The sequence below is a fragment of the Globicephala melas genome, chromosome 2 (genome assembly GCF_963455315.2).
Source record: "Globicephala melas chromosome 2, mGloMel1.2, whole genome shotgun sequence".
Taxonomy (NCBI): Eukaryota; Metazoa; Chordata; class Mammalia; order Artiodactyla; family Delphinidae; genus Globicephala; species Globicephala melas.
The window spans coordinates 61,849,112-61,869,493 of NC_083315.2; the positions used below are offsets into that span (position 1 = coordinate 61,849,112).

The 20,382-nt window shown below is 43.2% G+C and overlaps 1 protein-coding gene across 5 annotated transcripts in view; it reads left to right on the forward strand.

Annotated features, from left to right (window-relative positions):
• The first annotated feature begins 3,511 nt into the window (after positions 1 to 3,511).
• ADPGK (ADP dependent glucokinase) overlaps positions 3,512 to 20,382 on the forward strand; it is a 50,614-nt gene continuing 33,743 nt past the window's right edge. For 3 of the 5 annotated variants that reach the window (XM_060294027.1, XM_030875046.3, XM_030875048.3), the window contains exons 1-3: positions 3,512 to 3,808; positions 10,416 to 10,641; positions 14,483 to 14,545. In XM_060294027.1, the coding sequence (XP_060150010.1) occupies positions 3,576 to 3,808; positions 10,416 to 10,641; positions 14,483 to 14,545 (522 nt within the window). In that variant the 5' untranslated portion in view covers positions 3,512 to 3,575. Of the gene's footprint in view, positions 3,809 to 3,965; positions 4,095 to 10,415; positions 10,642 to 14,482; positions 14,546 to 20,382 lie in introns of those variants that run through there. The other 2 variants (XM_030875049.3, XM_060294028.2) reach the window with 2 other exon arrangements.

The following is a 20,382-nucleotide window of genomic DNA, read 5'->3' on the forward strand; positions in this document are numbered from 1 at the left end:
TTCACTAAGGAAATCTTTCAAGAGGGACCATACTACCAAGAGAGCTGAATGCCTGCCCCTGAGCCTCTAGTGAGGAGTGGAAGGAATCAAGTCCCCTGTGATTGTGTATAAGACCAGAACCCACATCAGGCTCCACCACGACTGGCAACTGTCACTCATGTTCTTCAATTCCTGCAGCTCCTGCCTTTAACTGTCTGTTGAAATTGAAGTTGGTGCTGGGCACATTGTCCAGCCTCGCCACCACCTACAATGCAAACAGATGCTGACTGAACAACAAACAGGAGCCCCAGAGTACCTCCATAACGACCAGATGCGGCACGGTTGCTGCTGCCACCCACAGAGTACCAGCAGCCTGTTTAGACTTTTCCATGAGAAATGAACTTCCATTTTGTTCAAGCTGCTGTTGTTTTTTTACCAACCTGGGTTCTTGGACTCTTTAATGGATAGAAATCAGCGAGAGGCCAGATGAGAAATTCAGGCAAGGCTTTATTGGGACTCATGATGCAGCACAAGGGAGTGAAAACAAGTAACAGGTGCTCTTTCTGGCTCCCCGAGGTCAGGGGGAGGGGAGCAAGCTGGTCCCTTAAGTGGGGTGAGGGTAGGGGGGGATCCGTGGGTCGGGCTGCAGGGGTGGCTTAGGTGGTGTGCCCACCCCCTTGCTGGTGCTGTGTGCAGGGGGCATGTGCAGTACCCTGCTTTTGCTTCCCGCACCCCAGAAGTGGTGGTTGGCAGAGGGGCAGAAGGGTGGGAGGGGGTTGGAGTGGGAGTTTGGGATTAGCAGATGCGAACTTGTATATACAGAATGGATAAACAGCGAGATCCTACTGTATAGCACAGGGAACTATATTCAATATCTTGAGATAAGCCATAACGGAAAAGCATATGAAAAAGAATGTATATATATATATATATGTATAAATGAGTCACTTTGCTGTACGGCAGTAATTAACACAACATTGTAATTCAACTATACTTCAATAAAAATAAATTTTAAAAATAAATTAAAAGAAACAAAGAAGAGGCAGTTGGCTTTTGGCCTTTTTGTATCTTGTTCATAATTTGCTGCGACTGCCCATATGCATGCAGTTATTTTTAGTCCCTCATAGTTTCTTTGTACTCTTGCTCCAGGAAGAGAGGAGGAGATGTTTGTCCGGGTGCAAGCACTGCGGTAAAGGGTCCCAGGTCCCAGGTTCCAGCCTGCCTCTGTTTCGCCTCTGTGGGTAAGCCCCAAATTCTAGTATTGTATATTTGAAAGTTGCTAATAGAGTAGATCTTAAAAGTCCTCATCACAAGAAAAAAAATAGTAACTATATAGGTGACGAATGTTCGCTAAATTTATTGTGGTAATCCCCATTTTACTGCACAAAATGTATATGTATAGAAAATCATTATGTTGTACACCTTAAACTTATACAATGTTATATGTCAATTATATCTCAATAAAACTGGAGGGGGAAAAGTTCTCGCAAGGCTAGAAAGAAGCAGAAGAATTCAGTACAAAGTGCTGGCAGTTCAGCAGGTATCCTGGGAGCCAGAAGGGAAGGCCCCAGGTGGCTTTCTCTCCACATCACTTGGCATGGAGCACTTCCCTGCTCCTCTAAGCCTGTCTGCTCCATGGTCTTCCCACAATTCAGCTTCCTCTGCTCCCCCAAATCTTCACCTTGGAAATATATTTAACTGGCCCTATCTGACCTTCAATCTTATGTGATCTTGCAGGTCCACAACCAAAACCAACTAGCTACAGACTCTTGGTTCAAATTCTCAGTAGAGAGAAACGGTCTCTGGCCAGCCAGTGAATTCATTGCTTTTGAGAGAAGTACTGGTTCAGTCACTTCTGGGGTGGTAGGAAAACCTGCTCACTGGGGGTCATCTGGGGGAGCAGTTTCTCTGGGAACTAAATGACACGTCTCCCTGAGGAGAGAGAAGGGATAGGGGCAACTCTAGTGAAGACAGCTTCACACTGATCTCACTGGCTCCTTGGCTTCTTTCTGTTCCGTGATAGCCCAAATCTCTTCCTGTGCGAACATCTCCTTTGAAAGCGATGCTATGGTCAGGTGGGCTGGGTGGGGTGAGCCGGAGAGGATAGATGACCAGGATAGGGAAGTGCTGGCGATACGGGGCTGGGGGAAATGAAGCCTAATGCCCAAGATCAAAGCTAGAGAAATAAGATCCACTGCCAAGTCCAAAGGTCAGGGGCAGTGTGGAAAATCAGACACAGAGCCAAAGTCAGGAGCCAGCAGATCTGGAAAAACGGAAACTGGCCAGGAACAAGACCAGACCCGGCATGATGGCGCTGAGAATGAGTGGGCAGCAAGCCTAGTTTCACTGGCTCTCGACCTAGGCTCACACACAAAAGAGTCACAATGAAGACAAGGCCTTCTGGGTTTAAGTCATATTACCAAGGGAGAAGAGGAGAAATGAGGGTTTCTTAACCCAGGTCCAAAACCCCCCTATGTGGTACACAAGAATGTGTGCATTTGTGCATTTTCTGAGGTTGTTAAAGGGAACAGCGCCCCCAAAAGGGTTATTTTAAGGTTTGAATCTGATCATCCAGCAAGGACGATCACTGCGGGCTCTCCCAGTCTCGGCAAATGCCCCGAGCAGCTGCGGGTCTCCGCCACGCTCCAAAGGGATAGAATCCCTGTTGCCACGCGTGCCCCAAGGGCTCACAGCAGCGCTGCTGCCATCTGATTCCTCGGGGGAGCGCCTAGCCCCGGGCCTGAAAGAGGATGAGCTTAGTTAACAGCGAAGGATGGGGGGTTTCCCTGGTGGCGCAGTGGTTGAGAATCTGCCTGCCAATGCAGGGTACACGGATTCGAGCCCTGGTCTGGGAAGATCCCATATGCCGCGGAGCAACTAGGCCCATGAGCCACAACTACTGAGCCTGCGCGTCTGAAGACTTTGCCCCGCAACAAGAGAGGCCGCGATAGTGAAAGGCCTCCGCACCGCGATGAAGAGTGGCCCCCGCTTGCCACAACTAGAGAAAGCCCTCGCACGAAACGAAGACCCAACACAGCCAAAAATAAATAAATAAAAAATCCTTCCCTCTACTTTAAAAAAAAAAAACAGTGGAGGATGGACAGACGGGCAGAGGGACATTATTAAAACAGGGGGAGTGTGATTTGCGCCCCTCTGAGGAACTGCAGGCGCAGCTCAAATGAGGACACCGACCGACTGGCCCAAAGATTGACATGAGGTTTGCCCGCTTCTTCAAAATCCGTCGGGTTCATCTTACTGGGAAAATAAACGTTTCCGTGCCGCTCTATTTCGGGGTACGGATGGAGTTCCCGGAAGGGGTACAGCGCCCGGACAGGCACTATGGCCTTTGTCCAACCTCCCTCAGGGCCTCCGAACCGCGAGCGCCCCCAAGAGCCAGGACTTGGACAAAGCAAGAGGGCTCTCCGCCCTCTCCCTCGTCCATCGCCCCGCCCCTCGCCCCTCGCCCCGCCCCTCCGGGGGGACCGCGGCGCGCCGGCGTGACGTAGCGCGCATGTCGACGTCGGCACGAGCTAAGCCCGGAAGAGGCGCGGACCGGGAAAGGAGCTGTGCTCAGCAGCTCCTACACCTCTGTGTCTATGGCGCTGTGGCGCGGCTCCGCGTACGCCGGCTTCCTGGCGCTAGCGGTGGGCTGCGTTTTCCTGCTGGAGCCGCAGCTGCCGGGGTCGGCGCTGCGCTCGCTGTGGAGCTCGCTGCAGCTGGGGCCTGCGCCCGCGCCCCCAGGACCCGGCTCCCCTGAGGGTCGGTTGGCTGCTGCCTGGGACGCGCTCATCGTGCGGCCGGCCCGGCGTTGGCGCCGCGTGGCCGTAGGGTGAGTGCCTGCGGAGCCTGCCTCTCTGGACCTCTCCAGGAGGTGCGGGCGCTCCGGGCCTCCGAGGGCCGCCTTGGCGGAGGTCAGGCGGCTTGGGAGCTGGGAGGTAGAGCCGGCGCGGAAACGGGTTCCCAGAGGTCCCCGGGAGGCCCTTCGGCGCTGGTGTCCACGCTGCCTCCTTGGCGAGAAGCGTCGGACGTCTGGGACGAGCCCCGTTCGTCACTGCTGCAGGGACTCACCAGACTGCTTTTTCCTGTCGGCTGGCCCCTGCGCCCTTCTCGTCTCGGTAGGACCAGCCCCCTTCTCTCATCTCCATAGAACCAGCCTAATAGCCTCTTGCAAATCCCGCTCAGCCTGACTCCTTATAGTTCGAGCCTCCTTCATTCCAAGCCCTCCTTCTCTGGCGGCTGCTCTTTGGCAGTCAGCGATGGTTGGTCTTAGCACTTTGGCGGCACCCTCTTGCTTCTGAACTACTTGAAGGAGGGGTCGTGCCATTAGCTACCGAGTTTATTTCTTTACGCCTTGTTTCCGCTTCCTTAATGCCGTAGTCTGGAGACCACCATTCTACTGAAACTTCTCTCTCAAAGCTCACCGGAACCGAGTTGATTTTCACATTCAACTGCTTCTTTTAGCCTTCTCTGTCGACTGCTTGCAGCCTTCCACGCGTTAAGCACACCCTTCTCCTTGAAACTCTTTTCTTCCCCTGATTTCAGTGACATTGCATATTTAGGGTTCTCCCAAATCACAGTGCCTCCTTTCTTTGTATTCCCCTCCCGCGTGTAATTATTCTCTTTACACGAATTTTAGTTCTTGTCTCAGTTCGACTTTAATATCTTGCCCTCACCACAAAAACAGGCCTTCTACTGCTCTACTAGTTCCTGTGAGTATTGGGACCAGAAAGGTTAAGGTAAAGCAGAGTTATCCTGAAGATTCAATTAAATAATCCATGTTATTTAGCATGGTGTCTGCTTTAACGAGGAGACACCTAACGTTAGCTACTATTTTTTTATATCAGCATATTTATTGTTTCTTCAGATGTATCCTCTTTTACCTCTCCTTTCAAGTTCAAGCCCTTTCACCTGCATCCTTATCAGCTCATTAATTGTCCTCCCTGGTTTTGTGAGCATTCATTCAACAAATATTTGTCAACTACGTGGTATGTGTCAGGTCTGTGCTAGGTTCTGAGGATGCAGGGATGAATGAGGCAAGGTCGCAGCCTCGTTTGTTGGAAACAAATATATTCGTTATTGTGTTATTCTGCTCGGGCTACCATAACAGGATACCACAGACTGGGTAGCTTAAACAACAGACATTTATTTTCTCACAGTGCTAGAGGCTGATAGCCCAAGAGCGAGTCCTCTCTTAAGGACTTGCAGGTGGCTGCTTTCTCGCTGTGTACTCATTAGACCTTTCCTCCATTCATGAGCACTTCTGGTGTCTCTCCTTCTTTTTAAACAGACATTAGTCCTATTGGATAATGGCCTCGTTTAACCTCAATTACCTCCTTAAATAGCTCCTACCTCCAAATACAGTCCGATCTGTGGTTAGGGCTTCAATATGAATGGGGGGCGGGGGGCGGTGAGGTGACACAATGCTGTTTGTAATGATTAAGAAAAGTGCTTTGCTGAACTCGTGGTGGGAACAAGGTAGCCTTGTGTCCCAAAGAAGAATTACTGATTCTTCCCAGGATGAGGTTTCAGGAAAAGCTCCATCTGAGAAAGTGACAATCCATTTACTTTTGCTACATCACAAATCACCCCAAAACTTAGTAGCTTAAAACAATGGTCCTTTTATTCTCATTATTCTGAGGTTTGATTGGGTTCGGCTAGGCAATTCTCATTTGGGGTTTTGTGCGGTTTCAGGCAGATGATGGCTGGGACTGGGATCATCTCAAGGGTTGATTGTTGTTGTCGGCTACAACCTCAACTGGTTTCACCTGAACACCTACAGGTGGTTTCTCTATTTAGCTTTTTCACAGCAGGGTGACTGGGTTAGGGGAGGGAATTCCCCAAGAGGACCAGGCAGAAGCATTAATGCCTTTTTGTGACCTACTCTTAGAAGCACATAGTGTTGCTTCTGTCATAGTCTCAGGTCCAAATGATTTTAAGGGGAGGGGACATAGAACACACCTGGAAGGGGGGAATGTGAGCGTCACATTGTAAAAAGAACATGTGGGATGGGACATCTTGTGGCCATCTTGGAAAACATATTCTGCTACAGTGACTTGCAAGGGCCAGGCCCTGGAGAAGAAATGGAATTTCTCCACAAGAAGATGGGGAAATAAGCCCACCTAGGCAGAGAGGACCAAATGTGAAAAGGTATTTGGCTTGTTTGTGAATAGCAAGTTGGCCCTGTATTTAGGGCAAGGACCTTATGGTAGAGGGATGTCAAGTGATGATGCTGAAAGGAGCCTTTTGTATCAGGGTAGGTGATGGGAAAGCCATCAAGGTTTATAAGCAAGTAAATGATGCTAAGTTCTTTGCAGAGACTAACCAGTGGAATGTGAAATTTGAGCTGTGGTTGTAACCTATTTGACTGCTTCATGCTATTTTTGTGGGTAACAGACATCCATTGTTACCAACATTTCTCCTTACCCAGATTTTCAGCCTAAAGATGAGAATGTACAAGGAGTAGGTGGGTGCAGTACTGGTACCAGAATCTCATTTGGCAGGTGCGTGTGTGTTGTAGTTTGATCTTTTAGGAGAATATACAACACACACACACACACACACACATATTCACTATCTTTCATCAAAAATGACAGGATCTTAATACTGGGGATCTTACAACAACCTTATGCAGGCAGATACAGAGATTGTCATCCAGCTTTCACAGGGAGTAAACTGGGGCTTGGAAATACTGATTTGCCCAAGATCACACAACTGTCGAATGCCCGAGGTGCAGCCTAAACCCATTCCTGGCTCCACATTCGTGCCATGTTGTTGCCACGAAGAGATAAGAAAAAGGAACAAGTTTGTGGTGGAAGGTAAGCATTTTGATTTCAGAGGAGGGGAAATGTACATTCCTGTGGAATTTTAGAGGAAGCTGGGCCCTCAGCTGCTGACAGCCAGAGGCTGTAGTTGAGGAGCAGGGTTGTAGACCTTGGAGACTCCAGCACTTAGGCTGAGGCCAGAGACTGGACAACATCACCTAGGAAGAGAAAGAAGGGAAGGTAAATGGCAAGGGTGGGATTCGGGGAGGCACTGCCATCTATGTAAGGGGCAGGTGGGAAGGGACCAGGGAAATAAAGGATAGGAGAGGTTTCAAGAAGATGGTCAATGGCGAGCCCACTGCCACATCTTTCTAAAGCATGTGCTCCCTCCCCTGCTTCAGAATCGGGCCCTGGTCCTAAGGTTCATTGGGTGAATGATGAACCCCTCATCCTAGCATTCATTTTCCCTTACCTGGCTTCACCCTGACCTTTGAAACCTGTCTAGCTCTTCTCCCCTGTTGAAACTCTCCTAACTGGATCAGCATTCCTATTGTGTCCAGAAACAAGATTAATCCCTTTGTCTACATCTTTGCTTGTGTATGCTCCCTGTGGGTTTCAGTATCAGATAAATCTGGGGTTGAATTTAGGCTTCTCCAGTCATGGCCTTTGGAATGTTAGTTGACCCCCAGCCTCACTTTTCTCAGCTGCAAGCAGTGATGACTACTTCCCTATCTTAGAACGTTTTGTGGATTGGTGTGGTCTGTCTGAAAATACCTGCCTTCTTTCTCTGTCCAGAGCACCATCCAGGGTGTGGCCCAAGGACCACTATTCCTGCCTCTTGAATTTCTCTTCTCTACAGTTCTGTATCTTACAGCGATTATGATTAGTTCTCATAATATCTCAGGTAGAGTGTGAAAGCTAGAAAGAATCTTAGGAAATGATTTACAGACAGTAAAACAGAAGAGAGGTGATAAGGACCACCATCCTTGTCTTTAAGGAATTTACGATCCAGAAGAAACTGTCCCTCATTCCCACCCCACCCCCAAGTCTCTCATAATATGCCTGGCAGCCCTAGCTCCCAGCATCCTCTCTGCTAGCACAGCCACTTGTTCAGGCATTCAGCATCTGTTGCCTCACTTTATCTTCCAGTTGTTTCATCTGTGTCTTCTCAAAACTCACATTGTAATCTTTTATACATTTCTTATTGAGCTGTGAAATTCTGCCTAAGTGTCAAATGAGCATAATTTTGTCTTCTGGTTTTTTTACCTCCCCGCCGCCCTTTAATTTTCCCTGATAAGAAAGCACCTTAGGTAATGTGCTTGTTTACGGTTTAGTATACCGTTGAAGTGCAGAGAAAGGTTCTTGTTCTGGTTGAAGTATTATAAAATATAACTAGAAAGCACACCTAAAAGTACTTTGTTTACTATCTGGCACATAGTAGTGTTCAATGATTTTTTTGTTTTAAAAAGCTACCAAGTAAATTTTTTCCTCTCTAAGATTTTTTCCTTTAGTATTCATGACATGATTAGGTGGGGGATAGAAAATGTTCCTATGATAGTTACATTGTTTTAACTCAAAATTTGTTCAGTTGGGTTTTGTCTTTGCTGCAAAATGTGCTGAACATTGTTCCGTTCAGTTTTGTTTTTCTGTAAGTGCAGCTTCCTCCATTCTCATCTTTAAAGAATCAAACTCTAAAGTCTCAGCACAACTAGATATGGAGGTGGTGTTTACTGAAGTCGATTTTGAAGTCGTTATTTCCAAATATGGGTATATCCCTCAGTATCTGAACTTTTGCTGTCCAGCCTCAGGACCCCAATCCATTTGGACACATTTTCTAGGTAGGGCTGCTTGGTGGGAATGGGTGTCTCACGCTATCCAAACTCTCACTGTCTGAACATTGGTAGCCTACTGGAGTCTGAGAGCCAGGGATGCCTGTATTCCTGTTAAGATGCTACCCTTCAGACATCTAACGTTGCATCCAGTAGAAATAAAAGGACACTTCGTGTGAGGTGGGATTGAGACCAGTTTACAAGGTGTGTTGGTTCATTATTATGTAAGGCTGTGAAAGGATTAGGTTTTAAGTGTATCATTAAGAACCTTCCACATGCTGTCAATGTGTTTTATGTGCTGAAAAGTATACTCACTTTTAGATTATGCTTTTCCAGTTGACGAGAGTAATTATATGTGTGTTTGACGTTAAAGGAATAAGAACATTTGAGTATTTAAATGCAGTGTGGTAGGCAAAAACCTTTTCAAAAACTTGGGATTCATAGGGGAAGAATTAATAAAAGAATCTTTATGATGAGTATGCAGTCAGTTTTGCGTCATGAGGAGGGATGTGTTTCTTCCTTGCCCTTGTAAACCTTCCTTGAGTGATGTAAATAATATCTAGCCCACATGAGAACCTTTTAAAAATTGTTATTAAGTTCTAAAAGTAATGTATGCTTGTAAAAATTAGAAATATATCTGATGAGAAAAATATATCTCCTCTCCCTTACCACCATCTCATTCCTCATCTTAGAGTTGGCCACCATTAATGATTTGATCAAGAGATTTTTAAAGGAGACTGGAAGGGAAACACTGTAGTTATATATTATACACTAAAATCCAATCCATTGGACCTTCTTTATTGATGAGTTTACCTTCTGGTTTCAGAGCTACTCGGAATTAACCTGGAAGCACAGCCTTGTCACCAGAAGCTGTTTCAGTTGGTCTTCTAGCCCCACTGGCAGGGATGGCAGAGGCAGGAATAAAGGTGCCTGTGGTGGGGCAGGAAGACCTCATTTAGCTACCCAAAGTGTTTGGAACTTCTCGTTTAAGGGATGACTTTTAGCAAAGAAACACTGAAAATGTAAGCCAGAACTCTTCCATGCACACATAGGAGGGGCCATGCCAGACAGCCTTATATGTACTTTATAATTTCTGTAGCACCAACCAAGTGATGTCGCACTGGCTTCTTACCAGCCTTTAAAGTTCATGGATGGGTCCGGTGAACACCTGCGAAGTGATGAGTTGTTACAGGCTGCAGGTGCACTTAAGTCTTTAAGGCACCACTCAGCTCTAAGAATTTCAACTGGGAGTATTTAGACATTTAGGTATTTAGTGTATTTTACCACCATCCTAATATATCTTTCAGGGGAAGATGGATTTTGACCAAAACTTTTATTTTGCTTACTCTGCAGCAAGCAGTGTTCCTAAGCATTTATTAACTTAATCTTCACAACAGCTCTGAGTTAAATACTCATATTACACCATTTTATAGATGAGGAAACTGAGACAAAGAGAAATTAAAGTGACTTGCCCACATCACACAGCCAGGGTGAATCCAGACAGTTTGGTTCTGCCACCATTTTCTCAGAAATGCTAAATTTGTGTTATCATGATACTTTGTTCTGAAATGCTGAGCACCTGTCTTCTCTCTTTGTAACTAGTGTAAAAGTTTGCCAAACTCTTGCCAAGAGTCCTGTGTTCTGATCCTAAGACATACATCCAGATAAAGTAATCCTCTTTCTGCCATATGCTATTTACTTTCCAATTCGGGTTTCAAATCCACTTCATCTGTTTTTTTGTCTGAATACAGGCCTGTGAAACATTTCCCTGTTGTTAAATGCAAAGTAGTTGCCCCAGTGCTTCTGTTTCTTTCACACTGTCTCTCTCTTCCTTCCTTCCTTCCAGAGTCAATGCATGTGTGGATGTAGTGCTGTCAGGGGTGAAGCTCTTGCAGGCACTTGGCCTGAATCCTGGGAATGGGAAAGATCACACTGAGCTGCGTTCGAGGAATGATCTAAAAGAAGCCTTCATTCACTTCATGGGGAAGGGAGCAGCTGCTGAACGCTTCTTCAGTGATAAGGAAACTTTCCATAACATCGCGCAGATTGCATCAGAGTTCCCAGGAGCCCAGGTCTGTTTGCCAGTGGTGGTGGGGAAAGACACCTTGTTTGTATGGTTTCTAAAAGCAACCAAGCAGCTTTTTTCTCCAGTTTGCCCTAAGAGGGTAATTGTTAGGAATCCAATTCTACAGTGTTTTTCTCTTTTTTGAAAACTGTATCTGACCTTCCTTTAACTCAGCTGTTTCTAGTCAGTGCAATTCAGCCAACGTTTATGAAGCATATTTACTAAAATTTTGGTTCTGGGTTATCCATTAAAGTGCTCTTTTTTCGTGTTATTCAAGTTTAAGGTAGGAAAGATATCTACTCCAAACTTGTTTGGGTATTGCTTGGCTGATAACTTGCAGTAATCTAAATATGCCTGAGTCCTTCCTAAGCAAAACAAGGCCAAACCCACAGAGAAAGAGTTCTAGCCTTTGCCTGGGAACGAGGGAGCTGGGTCCTTACCTCTGCTCTGCTGGTCCAGAGCAAGTTTTCTCATCCTCAGCACTATTGACGTTTAGGGCTAGAGAATTTTTCCTTGTGGGGGTTGTCCTGCACATTGTAAGATGTTTAGCAGCATCTCTGGCCTCCACCCAGTAGATGACAGTTTCACTTCTCTTCTTCCCCAATTGTGACAGTTAAAAATGTCTCCTGACATGGTCATATGTTTCCAGGGTCAGGGAGAGGAGGGATGCAAAATCACCCTGGTTGAGAACCACTGGTCTAGTTCGGTGGCTCTTCGACCTGAGTGTGCATCAGAATCACTTGGAGGGATATTGAAACACAGGTTCCTGGGCCACACTTCCAGAGTTCTGATTCAGTGCCTGTGGGGTGGACCCAAGAATTTACCCTTCCAGCTAGTTTCCTAGTTATGTTGATGCTGTTGTTCTGAACACCTTGTTCATAGAACCATTGTTCTACAGGGTAGAGCCTCTCAGAGATAGAACTTAGAGCTCCCCAAGCCCACCTGGTGATCATAAACAAAGCCCTGGGGCCTGCATGGTCCAGACACTTCCTCAAGGCTCACACACCTGCTGCTACACCTGCCCTCACACCTCTTACTGGCCAGTTTTGGTTGTTTGTTTAAGAATCTCTCCACCCCACCACATCTAACCCCCAAATTTTCTTACCTAAAATCTTCCTTTGGCCCATCACCCCAGTCTGGGTGTACTTCTCACAGGGGGAGCTCTTAATGCCATTTTTGATTGGTACCTTTCATAGACCATTCTTTGTGACCACTTATTTTTATAACTATTAAGATTTTAAAGTTTTTTTTCCCTTTGAAGCCACCCATTTGAACATTAGAAATGGGCATGAGCATTACCCAGCATGAGCATTACCCAGCAAGCTATTAAAACTTCAGTTACAATCATTTTGACAGCTGAGTTTGGTAGTGAGAGTCTGATCTTTTTTTTTTCCTTTCTGTCTGCGCAGCGCAGCTTGGGGGATCTCAGTGTTCCCCAACCAAATCCTAACCACTGGACCACCAGGGAACTCCTGAGATTCTTATCTTTTATGAAAGAATCTTGATAGTTCTAAAAATATGGCAAGTCTACTGCTTAAAAGTCTTTAAGATTGTAGTATTTAAACCACCAATTTGCTTTCTATTCTAGTTTCTTCTGCCTTTTGTCTCATAATGCAAACATTTTTTTCTACAGAAATTTTATCTAGCTTTTGCATCATCTAAATTATTTCTTAACATTGTAAAACCTAAAATGTGTTATTTGTCTTCCACTAGTGTGACACTTCATTTGGCGCCTTGTCAAACTCCCTTAAACTATAAGGCAGATTGACTGATAAACAGCAGTTCACGATAACTATTATATGAAAACTCTAAAATCCACTTCATGGAATCTTAATGTTTCACCCAAGATTTTTAGTAAATTCTTCTAGCCACCATAGTAAATAAAAAATAAGGTTAACATGTTAAAAGGCCAAATTTCAGCATGTATATCACAGTTTTAAATTTATCTATAGTAAGCCATTACTGTCCCACCCGAAACCAGTGATCGGTCAACACAAACCTTGGTTGGGCTGAAAGTGAGGTCTAGCATCCAGAGATGAGTTACTTATTCTGTGCCTCTGCATGGGACTGGGAACTAGGAAGGTGAGGTGCTAGCGTTCCTCCCAGGCAAGGCTGTTGATGAGGTTTCTCAACTAGAGCATCCGCCGTATTTCCTACTTGTCAGGTTTCCAAAACACATGAATCCGTCCTTAGCACAATGGAATACTAGCCTTGAATTATTTGCTCTTCTGCTCTAGGTCCTCAGCTGAGAGATGTAGTGTTTAGGAGAAAACATTGTCCTCTATTGGAGTCTGTTACCTTTAGAATTTACTCCCAGGAAAGCTCTTATGTTTCCTGATGCATCAGTGTGTTCTTCCTTTCTCAAAATCTGGCAACAAACATTTACTGAGCACTTATTGTAAGAAGACAGTCCTTGCCCTGAAAGAGCTAGACATGTCCCCAGATGACATTAGCCCAAGTGGACAAGGGCTGTAATGGAGGTTTGTTCTGAGTATAGGGGTGGCGAGTAGCAAGGGATCTGTAATCCTGTCTGGAAGGGGGGTTGTGGAGGTGGAGGTGGCCATGGGAAAAGGGAGACAGAAGGCATTGCAGAAGAGGTGATGCTGCAGCTGATACTTGAAAAGTGATCAGGGTCTTACCAACGAATGAGAATGGGGAGGCATCCTAGTCAAAGAAAGCAGCATGTGCCAAAGGCACAGAGACAGGGAGGAAGGCAGACTTGGAGAGCTGCAGGCATGGTACGGAAGGGAGGGCAGGAGATGGAAGTAGAAAGGAAAGCAGGGGACAGATAAAAAGAAAGGCCTGTGTGCCTCACTTAAGAGTTGGATTTTAAAACTGATTCGGAAAGATACATGCACCCCAATGTTTATAGCAGCATTATTTACAATGGCCAAGATAAGGAAGCAAGCTTAGTGTCCATCAGTAGATGAACAGATGAAGATGTAGTGTGTGTGTGTGAGAGAGAGAGATGGAATATTACTCAGCCATAAAAAAGAATGCAATTTTGCCATTTGCAGAAACATGAATGGACTTAGAGGGTATTATGCTAAATGAAATAAAGTCAGACAGAGAAAGACAAATACTGTATGATATCACTTATATGTGGAATCAAAAAATACAGCAAACTAGTGAATATAACAAAAAAGAAACAGACTCACAGATAAAGACAACAAACTAGTGGTTGCCAGTGGGGAGAGGGAAATGGGGAAGGGGCAGTAAAGGGGTAAGGGATTAATAGGTACAAACTATTAGGTATAAAATAAGCTGCAAGGATATATTGTACAGCATGGGGAATATAGAAAATATTTTATAGTAACTGTAAATGGGGTATAACTTCCAAAAATTGTGAACTACTCTATTGTACACTTGTAATTTAAGTAATATTACATATCAACTATGCTTTGATAAAAAAATTGAGTTGGATTTTAGTTCACTGTAGTATTTATTGATTGATTTTCAGGAGGAGACTGTCATAGTCATATACTCATTTTAGAAGGGTTACAGTGCTGAAGATGAGGTCTATCCATGCTTGTCATATTTCCTTTTGTTTCCTTATCTGTTCCGGTTGCCTGGAAGCTCAAGGCCAAATTTGATCTAGAGTTAAGGCAATTATACTAATTTCCAAGTGTAGCAATATGTTTTTTCCACCTTTCCTTATAACTCATTGTCTATTAACCTATGGGGTTAATGTTTTTATTAACCTCATCTGTATGTACTTATGAAGTCACCGCAAATTTTTTTGGGAAAAAAATGGACTGTAAATTAATTCAATAAATCAAAACATTATTAAACTTGAGTAACATAGTTAATGCTAAAATACTGTCTAATAACCTTGAACTGTCTTATAGCACTATGTAGGAGGAAATGCAGCTTTAATTGGACAGAAATTTGCAGCCAACTCAGATTTAAAGGTAAGTCAAATTCCCAGATTAAAACCTGTGTCCTTCACTAGTGTTTAAGTAATTTTAGGAGTAAGAATGAGTATCTTTCTGTTCCTTGATTCAACTTGTGCCAGACCCTGAGGCTCTTGTTACGAATATAGCAGTGGAAGGAGAGGAGTGGTAGCTAATGCTTTCTGAGTGCTTACTGTGTGCCTGACGTTGTTTCTAGTGTTTGATGTGGATTACCTCATTTAATCCCTGCAACAACCTGTAAGGCTAGTTGGTACTCGTGCTGGTACTGCTGTTGTCTTGCTTTCCACATGAAGCTTGAGGCATAGGGAAGTTCGTAGCTAATACAAAATAGAACAAGGACTTCCCTGGTGGCACAGTGGTTAAGAATCTGCCTGCCAGTGCAGGGGACCTGGGTTCAATTCCTGGTCCGGGAAGATCCCACATGGCACGGAACAGCTAAGCCCGTGCACCACAACTACTGAGCCCATGCACCACAACTAGTGAAGCCCACACTCCTAGAGCCTGTGCTCTGCAACAAGAGAAGCCACCACGGTGAGAAGCCCACGCACCGCAAAGAAGAGTAGACCCCGCTCGCCACAACTAGAGAAAGCCCTTGCGCAGCAACAAAGACCCAACGCAGCCAAAAATAAATTAATTAATTTATTTTTTAAAAAATGAAAGAGGGCTTCCCTGGCGGCGCAGTGGTTGAGAGTCCACCTGCCGATGCAGGGGACATGGGTTCGTGCCCCAGTCCGGGAGGATCCCACATGCCGCGGAGCGGCTGGGCCTGTGAGCCATGGCCGCTGGGCCTGCGCGTCCGGAGCCTGTGCTCCGCAACGGGAGAGGCCACAACAGTGAGAGACCCGTGTACAGCAAAAAAACAAACAAACAAACAAAAACGAAAAAAAGAAAAGAAATAGAACAGTTTTAACCTAGGACCCCAGAGTCCACGTTCTTGAGTACCTTATCATGTAATGGTTAAGAGCACATGGGCTCTGGAGTCAGTGCCTGAGGCTGGGAATTGTACAATGATGAGAGAAGACTTAATTGGCTGTTCTGTGAGCCTGGATCCAGAGTGTTGAAAAATGAACGCCACTAGATAGGGACATGTCTTCAAGTCTTAGGCCATTTGGTTTAAGTAGAATTAAAAATTACTGCTATGTTCAAAATAACATCTGAGTAAGAAGCTCTTTTGCTACAAGTGGAATAGGTCTGAGGGGGAAAGACAGCAAGGAGGTTATTGCTGCTGTCTTGCTATAAAATGATTGAGGTTTGGATATGGTAGCCAGAAGAGGAGAAGCCTATCTAAAGCCTACTAAAATGGAATCACTTGGTGCTAGACCATACATGGGGACAAAGAAGATAGGTTTAACAAAGATGATTCTAGAGTAAGTGAACTTGAGAAGTGCAGAATAGATGTGGCTACTGACGGCAGAGAAAGGAAACCATAAACAGTTCTCAGGGGCACAGAATCAGAAGCCCAGAGATGGACCCAAAAATTCAGATAAATGTTCAGCAGTTTAAGGGGAAAAAATTCATATGGAGCCACACTGTACACTGAGGGATGGATGTGCTTAGATGTGGAGAGCATATTAAAGTGTGAACGTTCACATTTTAATAAGAATTAAAGTTTCATAAAATATTAGGGTGTGGGAAATTTTTTTTAAAATAGTCATTATCTTTATAGATAGTAATTAACTCCCAAACAGAGAATATTAGAAATTACAGGGCTGACCTTCAGAAGTATTACCAGCTAATGGATGGAAGAGAAGGAAAGATCAGTCATAAACTAATTAGAGAGAACCCAGGCCCTTCCCATCAGAATCCTGGGCATTTGAATGGGTCCATAAAAGGCCACTCTCTTGACCCTGAGAAGTAATTCTGGCCCTGGAAGTCCTGGGTTACATTGACCTTTCAATATTGCCCTCGTCTGGGACCAGTATTTGCTGTTGGTCTCTGGAGAAGCTGGGCCTGAGACCAGTCTGACTGGAAAGCATTCTGATTTTTAAAAAAAGAAGAAAAAATGTCTGGCCTTGGTAGAAGATTGAGGAAAGAAAAGGGATATCTGTTACTCAGTCCTCACAACAATCTGATGAAGTTAAGGTATTATCACCGTTTTAAAGACAGGAGGTCCAGAGAGGTTAAGTAATGTAAGAGATTAAGTATTGTGCATAGGGTCACCTAGCTAGTAAATGATGGAGCCAGGATTGAAACACTAGGCTCTGCCATGACCTCACCACCTCATATTGCTCTCTCAGAGAGATTCCATTTAACTTGATGCAATGCTTCTCGACATGGACCAAGTGATCATCTGAGAACCACCGCAGATTAAGGATTAGGTATTTTCCAAAGGCAATAATAATCATTAACACTTTCATAGTTCTTACTGTATGCCAGGCACTGTCTTAAGTGCTTTACATTATATTAACTCTTTTGATCCTCACAGTGCCCCATAAGGGAAGTCTATTATTATCCCCATTTTGTAGATAGAAAAAATGAGGCATGGAGAAGTTAAAACTGTTCAAGGTCACATACCTAGGAAGGAGTAGAGCTGGGATTTGAACCCAAGTACTCTAGCTCCAGCGTCCATGCTCTTTACAACCAAGCTATGTTGTCTCAGAAATAGACCCTGGTGAATATAGTAAAGGTAAATTCAGTGGAATGGTGAAATAGAAGCCAGATTGCAGAAGAGAGCAGTGTCTTTATGGAATATATTTTGGAATTTAGCCAAGAATTAGAAGTAGATGTTGGATCTTGTCAAATGCTGCTGTGGTTTTTGTTTTTTAACTTTGGTATATGGTTATTACATTGATTTTCAAATGTTAGACTAACCATGTATCCCCAGAATAAACCTCACTTGCTTCTGATGTATTACCCTTTTTTTTGGATTCAATTTACTAAAATTTTGTTTAAAATTTTTATATCAATTTCCCTGGGGGATTTTGGTCTGTATTTTTCTTGTATATCTGTCTGGTTTTAGTATCAGAGTAATACTGACCTTATAGAATGAATTGGGAAGTATTTCAATTTTTTTAAAAAAGTGTTTGTGTAGATTTGGTATCATATCCTCCTTACATGTTTGTAGAGTTCACCAGCAAAGCCCTCTAGCCCTGAAGTTTTTGATACGGGAAGGTTTTTAACAATTTCGATTTAATAGATAAAGAGAAATTCCGATTTTTTATTTCTTGAGTGAGCTTTGGTAGTTTAATCTTTCAAGAAATTTGTCCATTTCATCTAAGTTGTTGAATTTATTGGCATAAAGTTAGTCATAATGTTCCCTTATTCCTTTAAGGTCTGTAGAATCTGTAGTGATGTTCTCTCTCTCTTTCCTGATACTGGTAATTTATGTCTTTTTCTTTTTTTCTTTTCCTTGATACGTTTGGCTATAGGTTTGTCAATTTTGATCTTTTCAATAAACAATGAACTTTCAATTCTACTGATTTTTTTTTTCTGTATTTTTCTCTTTTCTATTTCATTGGTTTCTGTTTGCTTTGAATTTAACTTTCTGGTTTATTAAGGTAGTAGCTGAGGTCACGGATTTGAGACCTTTGTTTTCTGGTACAGGGTGTTTAGTGCTATAAAATTCCCCTTAAGTACTATTTTAGCTGTATCCCACAGATTTTGATACTTTTTGTTTTTATTTTCATTCAGTTCAAATGCTTTCTGATTTCCCTTTGATTTCTTGAGATGAGGTATTTAATGGCCCATCTATGTACTACTTAGAAGTGTGTTATTTAGTTTCTAAATATTGGGAGGGTTTCCAGATATCTTTCTGTTATTGATTTCTATTTTAATTCCATTGTGATCAGAGAATATGCTTCTCTGATTCGTATTAAATTTATTGAGACTTTTTTATGACCCAGAATATAGTCTTATCTTGGTGAAGTTCAGTGTACACTTGAAAAGTACATATTTTTCTGTTTTGGAGTGGAGTGTTCTATATATAAATGTCAGTTAGGCCAAGTTGGTTGATAATGTTGTTCAAGTCTTCTATGTTCTTAATGATTTTCAGTCCACTTGATTTATCTAATACTATTGAGAGAGGGGTATTGACATCTTCAGCTATACTTATGGACTTGTCTATTTCCCTTGCAGTTCTATAACTTTTTGCTTCATGTATTTTTAAGCTGTTATTAGATGTATAACTCCTTAGAATTGTTACCTCCCTCCATGAATTGACCCTTTTATCATTACCAGGGATAAAGAAAATAATTTCATAATATTCTTTGCTGTGTAATCTATTTTGATTAAAATAGCCATTCCAGCTTTGAATCGTGTTATGATATATCTTTTTCCATCCTTCTGCTTTTAACCTATTTGTGTCTTTATATTTAAAATGTGTTTCTTGTAGGCAATATATAGTTGGGGCTTGCTTTTTAATACACTTTGACATTCTCTGTCTTTTATTTGGGGAGTTTAGACCATTTACATTTAATATGATTATTGCTATATCAGATAGGTTTAAATCTGACACCTTGCTACTTGTTTTCTTTAGTGGTTGCTTTAGGGTTTATAATGTACATTTTTAGCTTATCACAGTCTGCTTTCAAGTGATATTATTAAACCACCAGATAGAATGTAAGAACTTTAAAATAGTATACTTCCATTTCTCCCCTCCAGTCTTTATACTATTATTGGCATATACTTTACTTCTAGATAGGCTATAAATCTCATACTATGCTGTTAATATTTTTCTTCAAACAGTTGATTATCTTTTAAAGACATTTAAATAGTAAGAAAAAGATCTTATATACTTATCCAGAGTTACCATTCCTGGCATTCTTCATTCCTTTGTTTAGATCAATATTTCCATCTGGTATCATTTTCCTTCTGCCTAAAGGATTTCCTATTTCCTGTAGTGCAGATCTGCTGGTGATTAATTCTTTCAGATTTTGTATATCTGGAAACTCTTTTAGGCTAAATTGCAGCAGGATCTGTAGGGCTTACTCAGTTTTTTTCTGTTTCTTAGGGATCACTGTCCTTTGTTGCCCAGTGCCCAAATGTTTTGAAAACCATTATTTCATAAATTTTATCTGTTTTCTTGTTGTTTCAGGCAGGAGGGTAAATCTGGCCCTTGTTATCTCATCTTGGAAGCTGAAGTTCTAGCCAAGAATTAGAGAAAAGAAATAAAATTATAGGGGCAAGACTTTTCAGAATTGGCAAATAGCGAGCATGTGTCGAGAGGGAAATGTATTTTCACCCAGAAGCTGGGATTTCTTAGATGCATGAAAATGCCTCTGTACAAACAAGCAGTTAATTAGCAAGTAAAAATGCTTTTGGAAGCTTCTGGATGGGACATATCAAATCTGAAATGGTTACAATCATCTTTGAGGACTTTCCTTCGAATCCTGGTCCAGGCCCTCATGGTTCAGGGGCTTTGAGTCTGTTAACCTGGTCATGAGTGGGGCCAGAGCTGGCATGGCAGAAACAGCAGCAGGTGTGAAATGGCTTCTAGAAGGAAAAGCCAGGAAGAGGCCCAGGTTGGAGTTGAAGAAAAGGTTTTTAAAAAGTTGCAGAGCACCTCCCCCCATACTTTCAGAATCGAGGTGCTCTTTAATTTTTCTATTTGGAAGGCTATCTTGTTCACATAGCAGCTAAGTATAGTAGGGAGCCTGATCCCACAAATTAGGTCCCCTGGTTGATTATTGTGGTCCTTTTCTATACTGTGTAAATTCAAACAGTTGTTTTCATCTGGCAGTTTTGAGCAGACAGCATCCTGTATCTATTTGCCTACACAGGATGTGAGTCAGTTAAGAAAAGAGAGAAAGTGAGGTACAGTGTGTCTTAGTCTGCTCAGGCTGCCCTGATGACAAAATGCCATAGACCGGGTTGCTTAAACAACAGAAATTTATTTT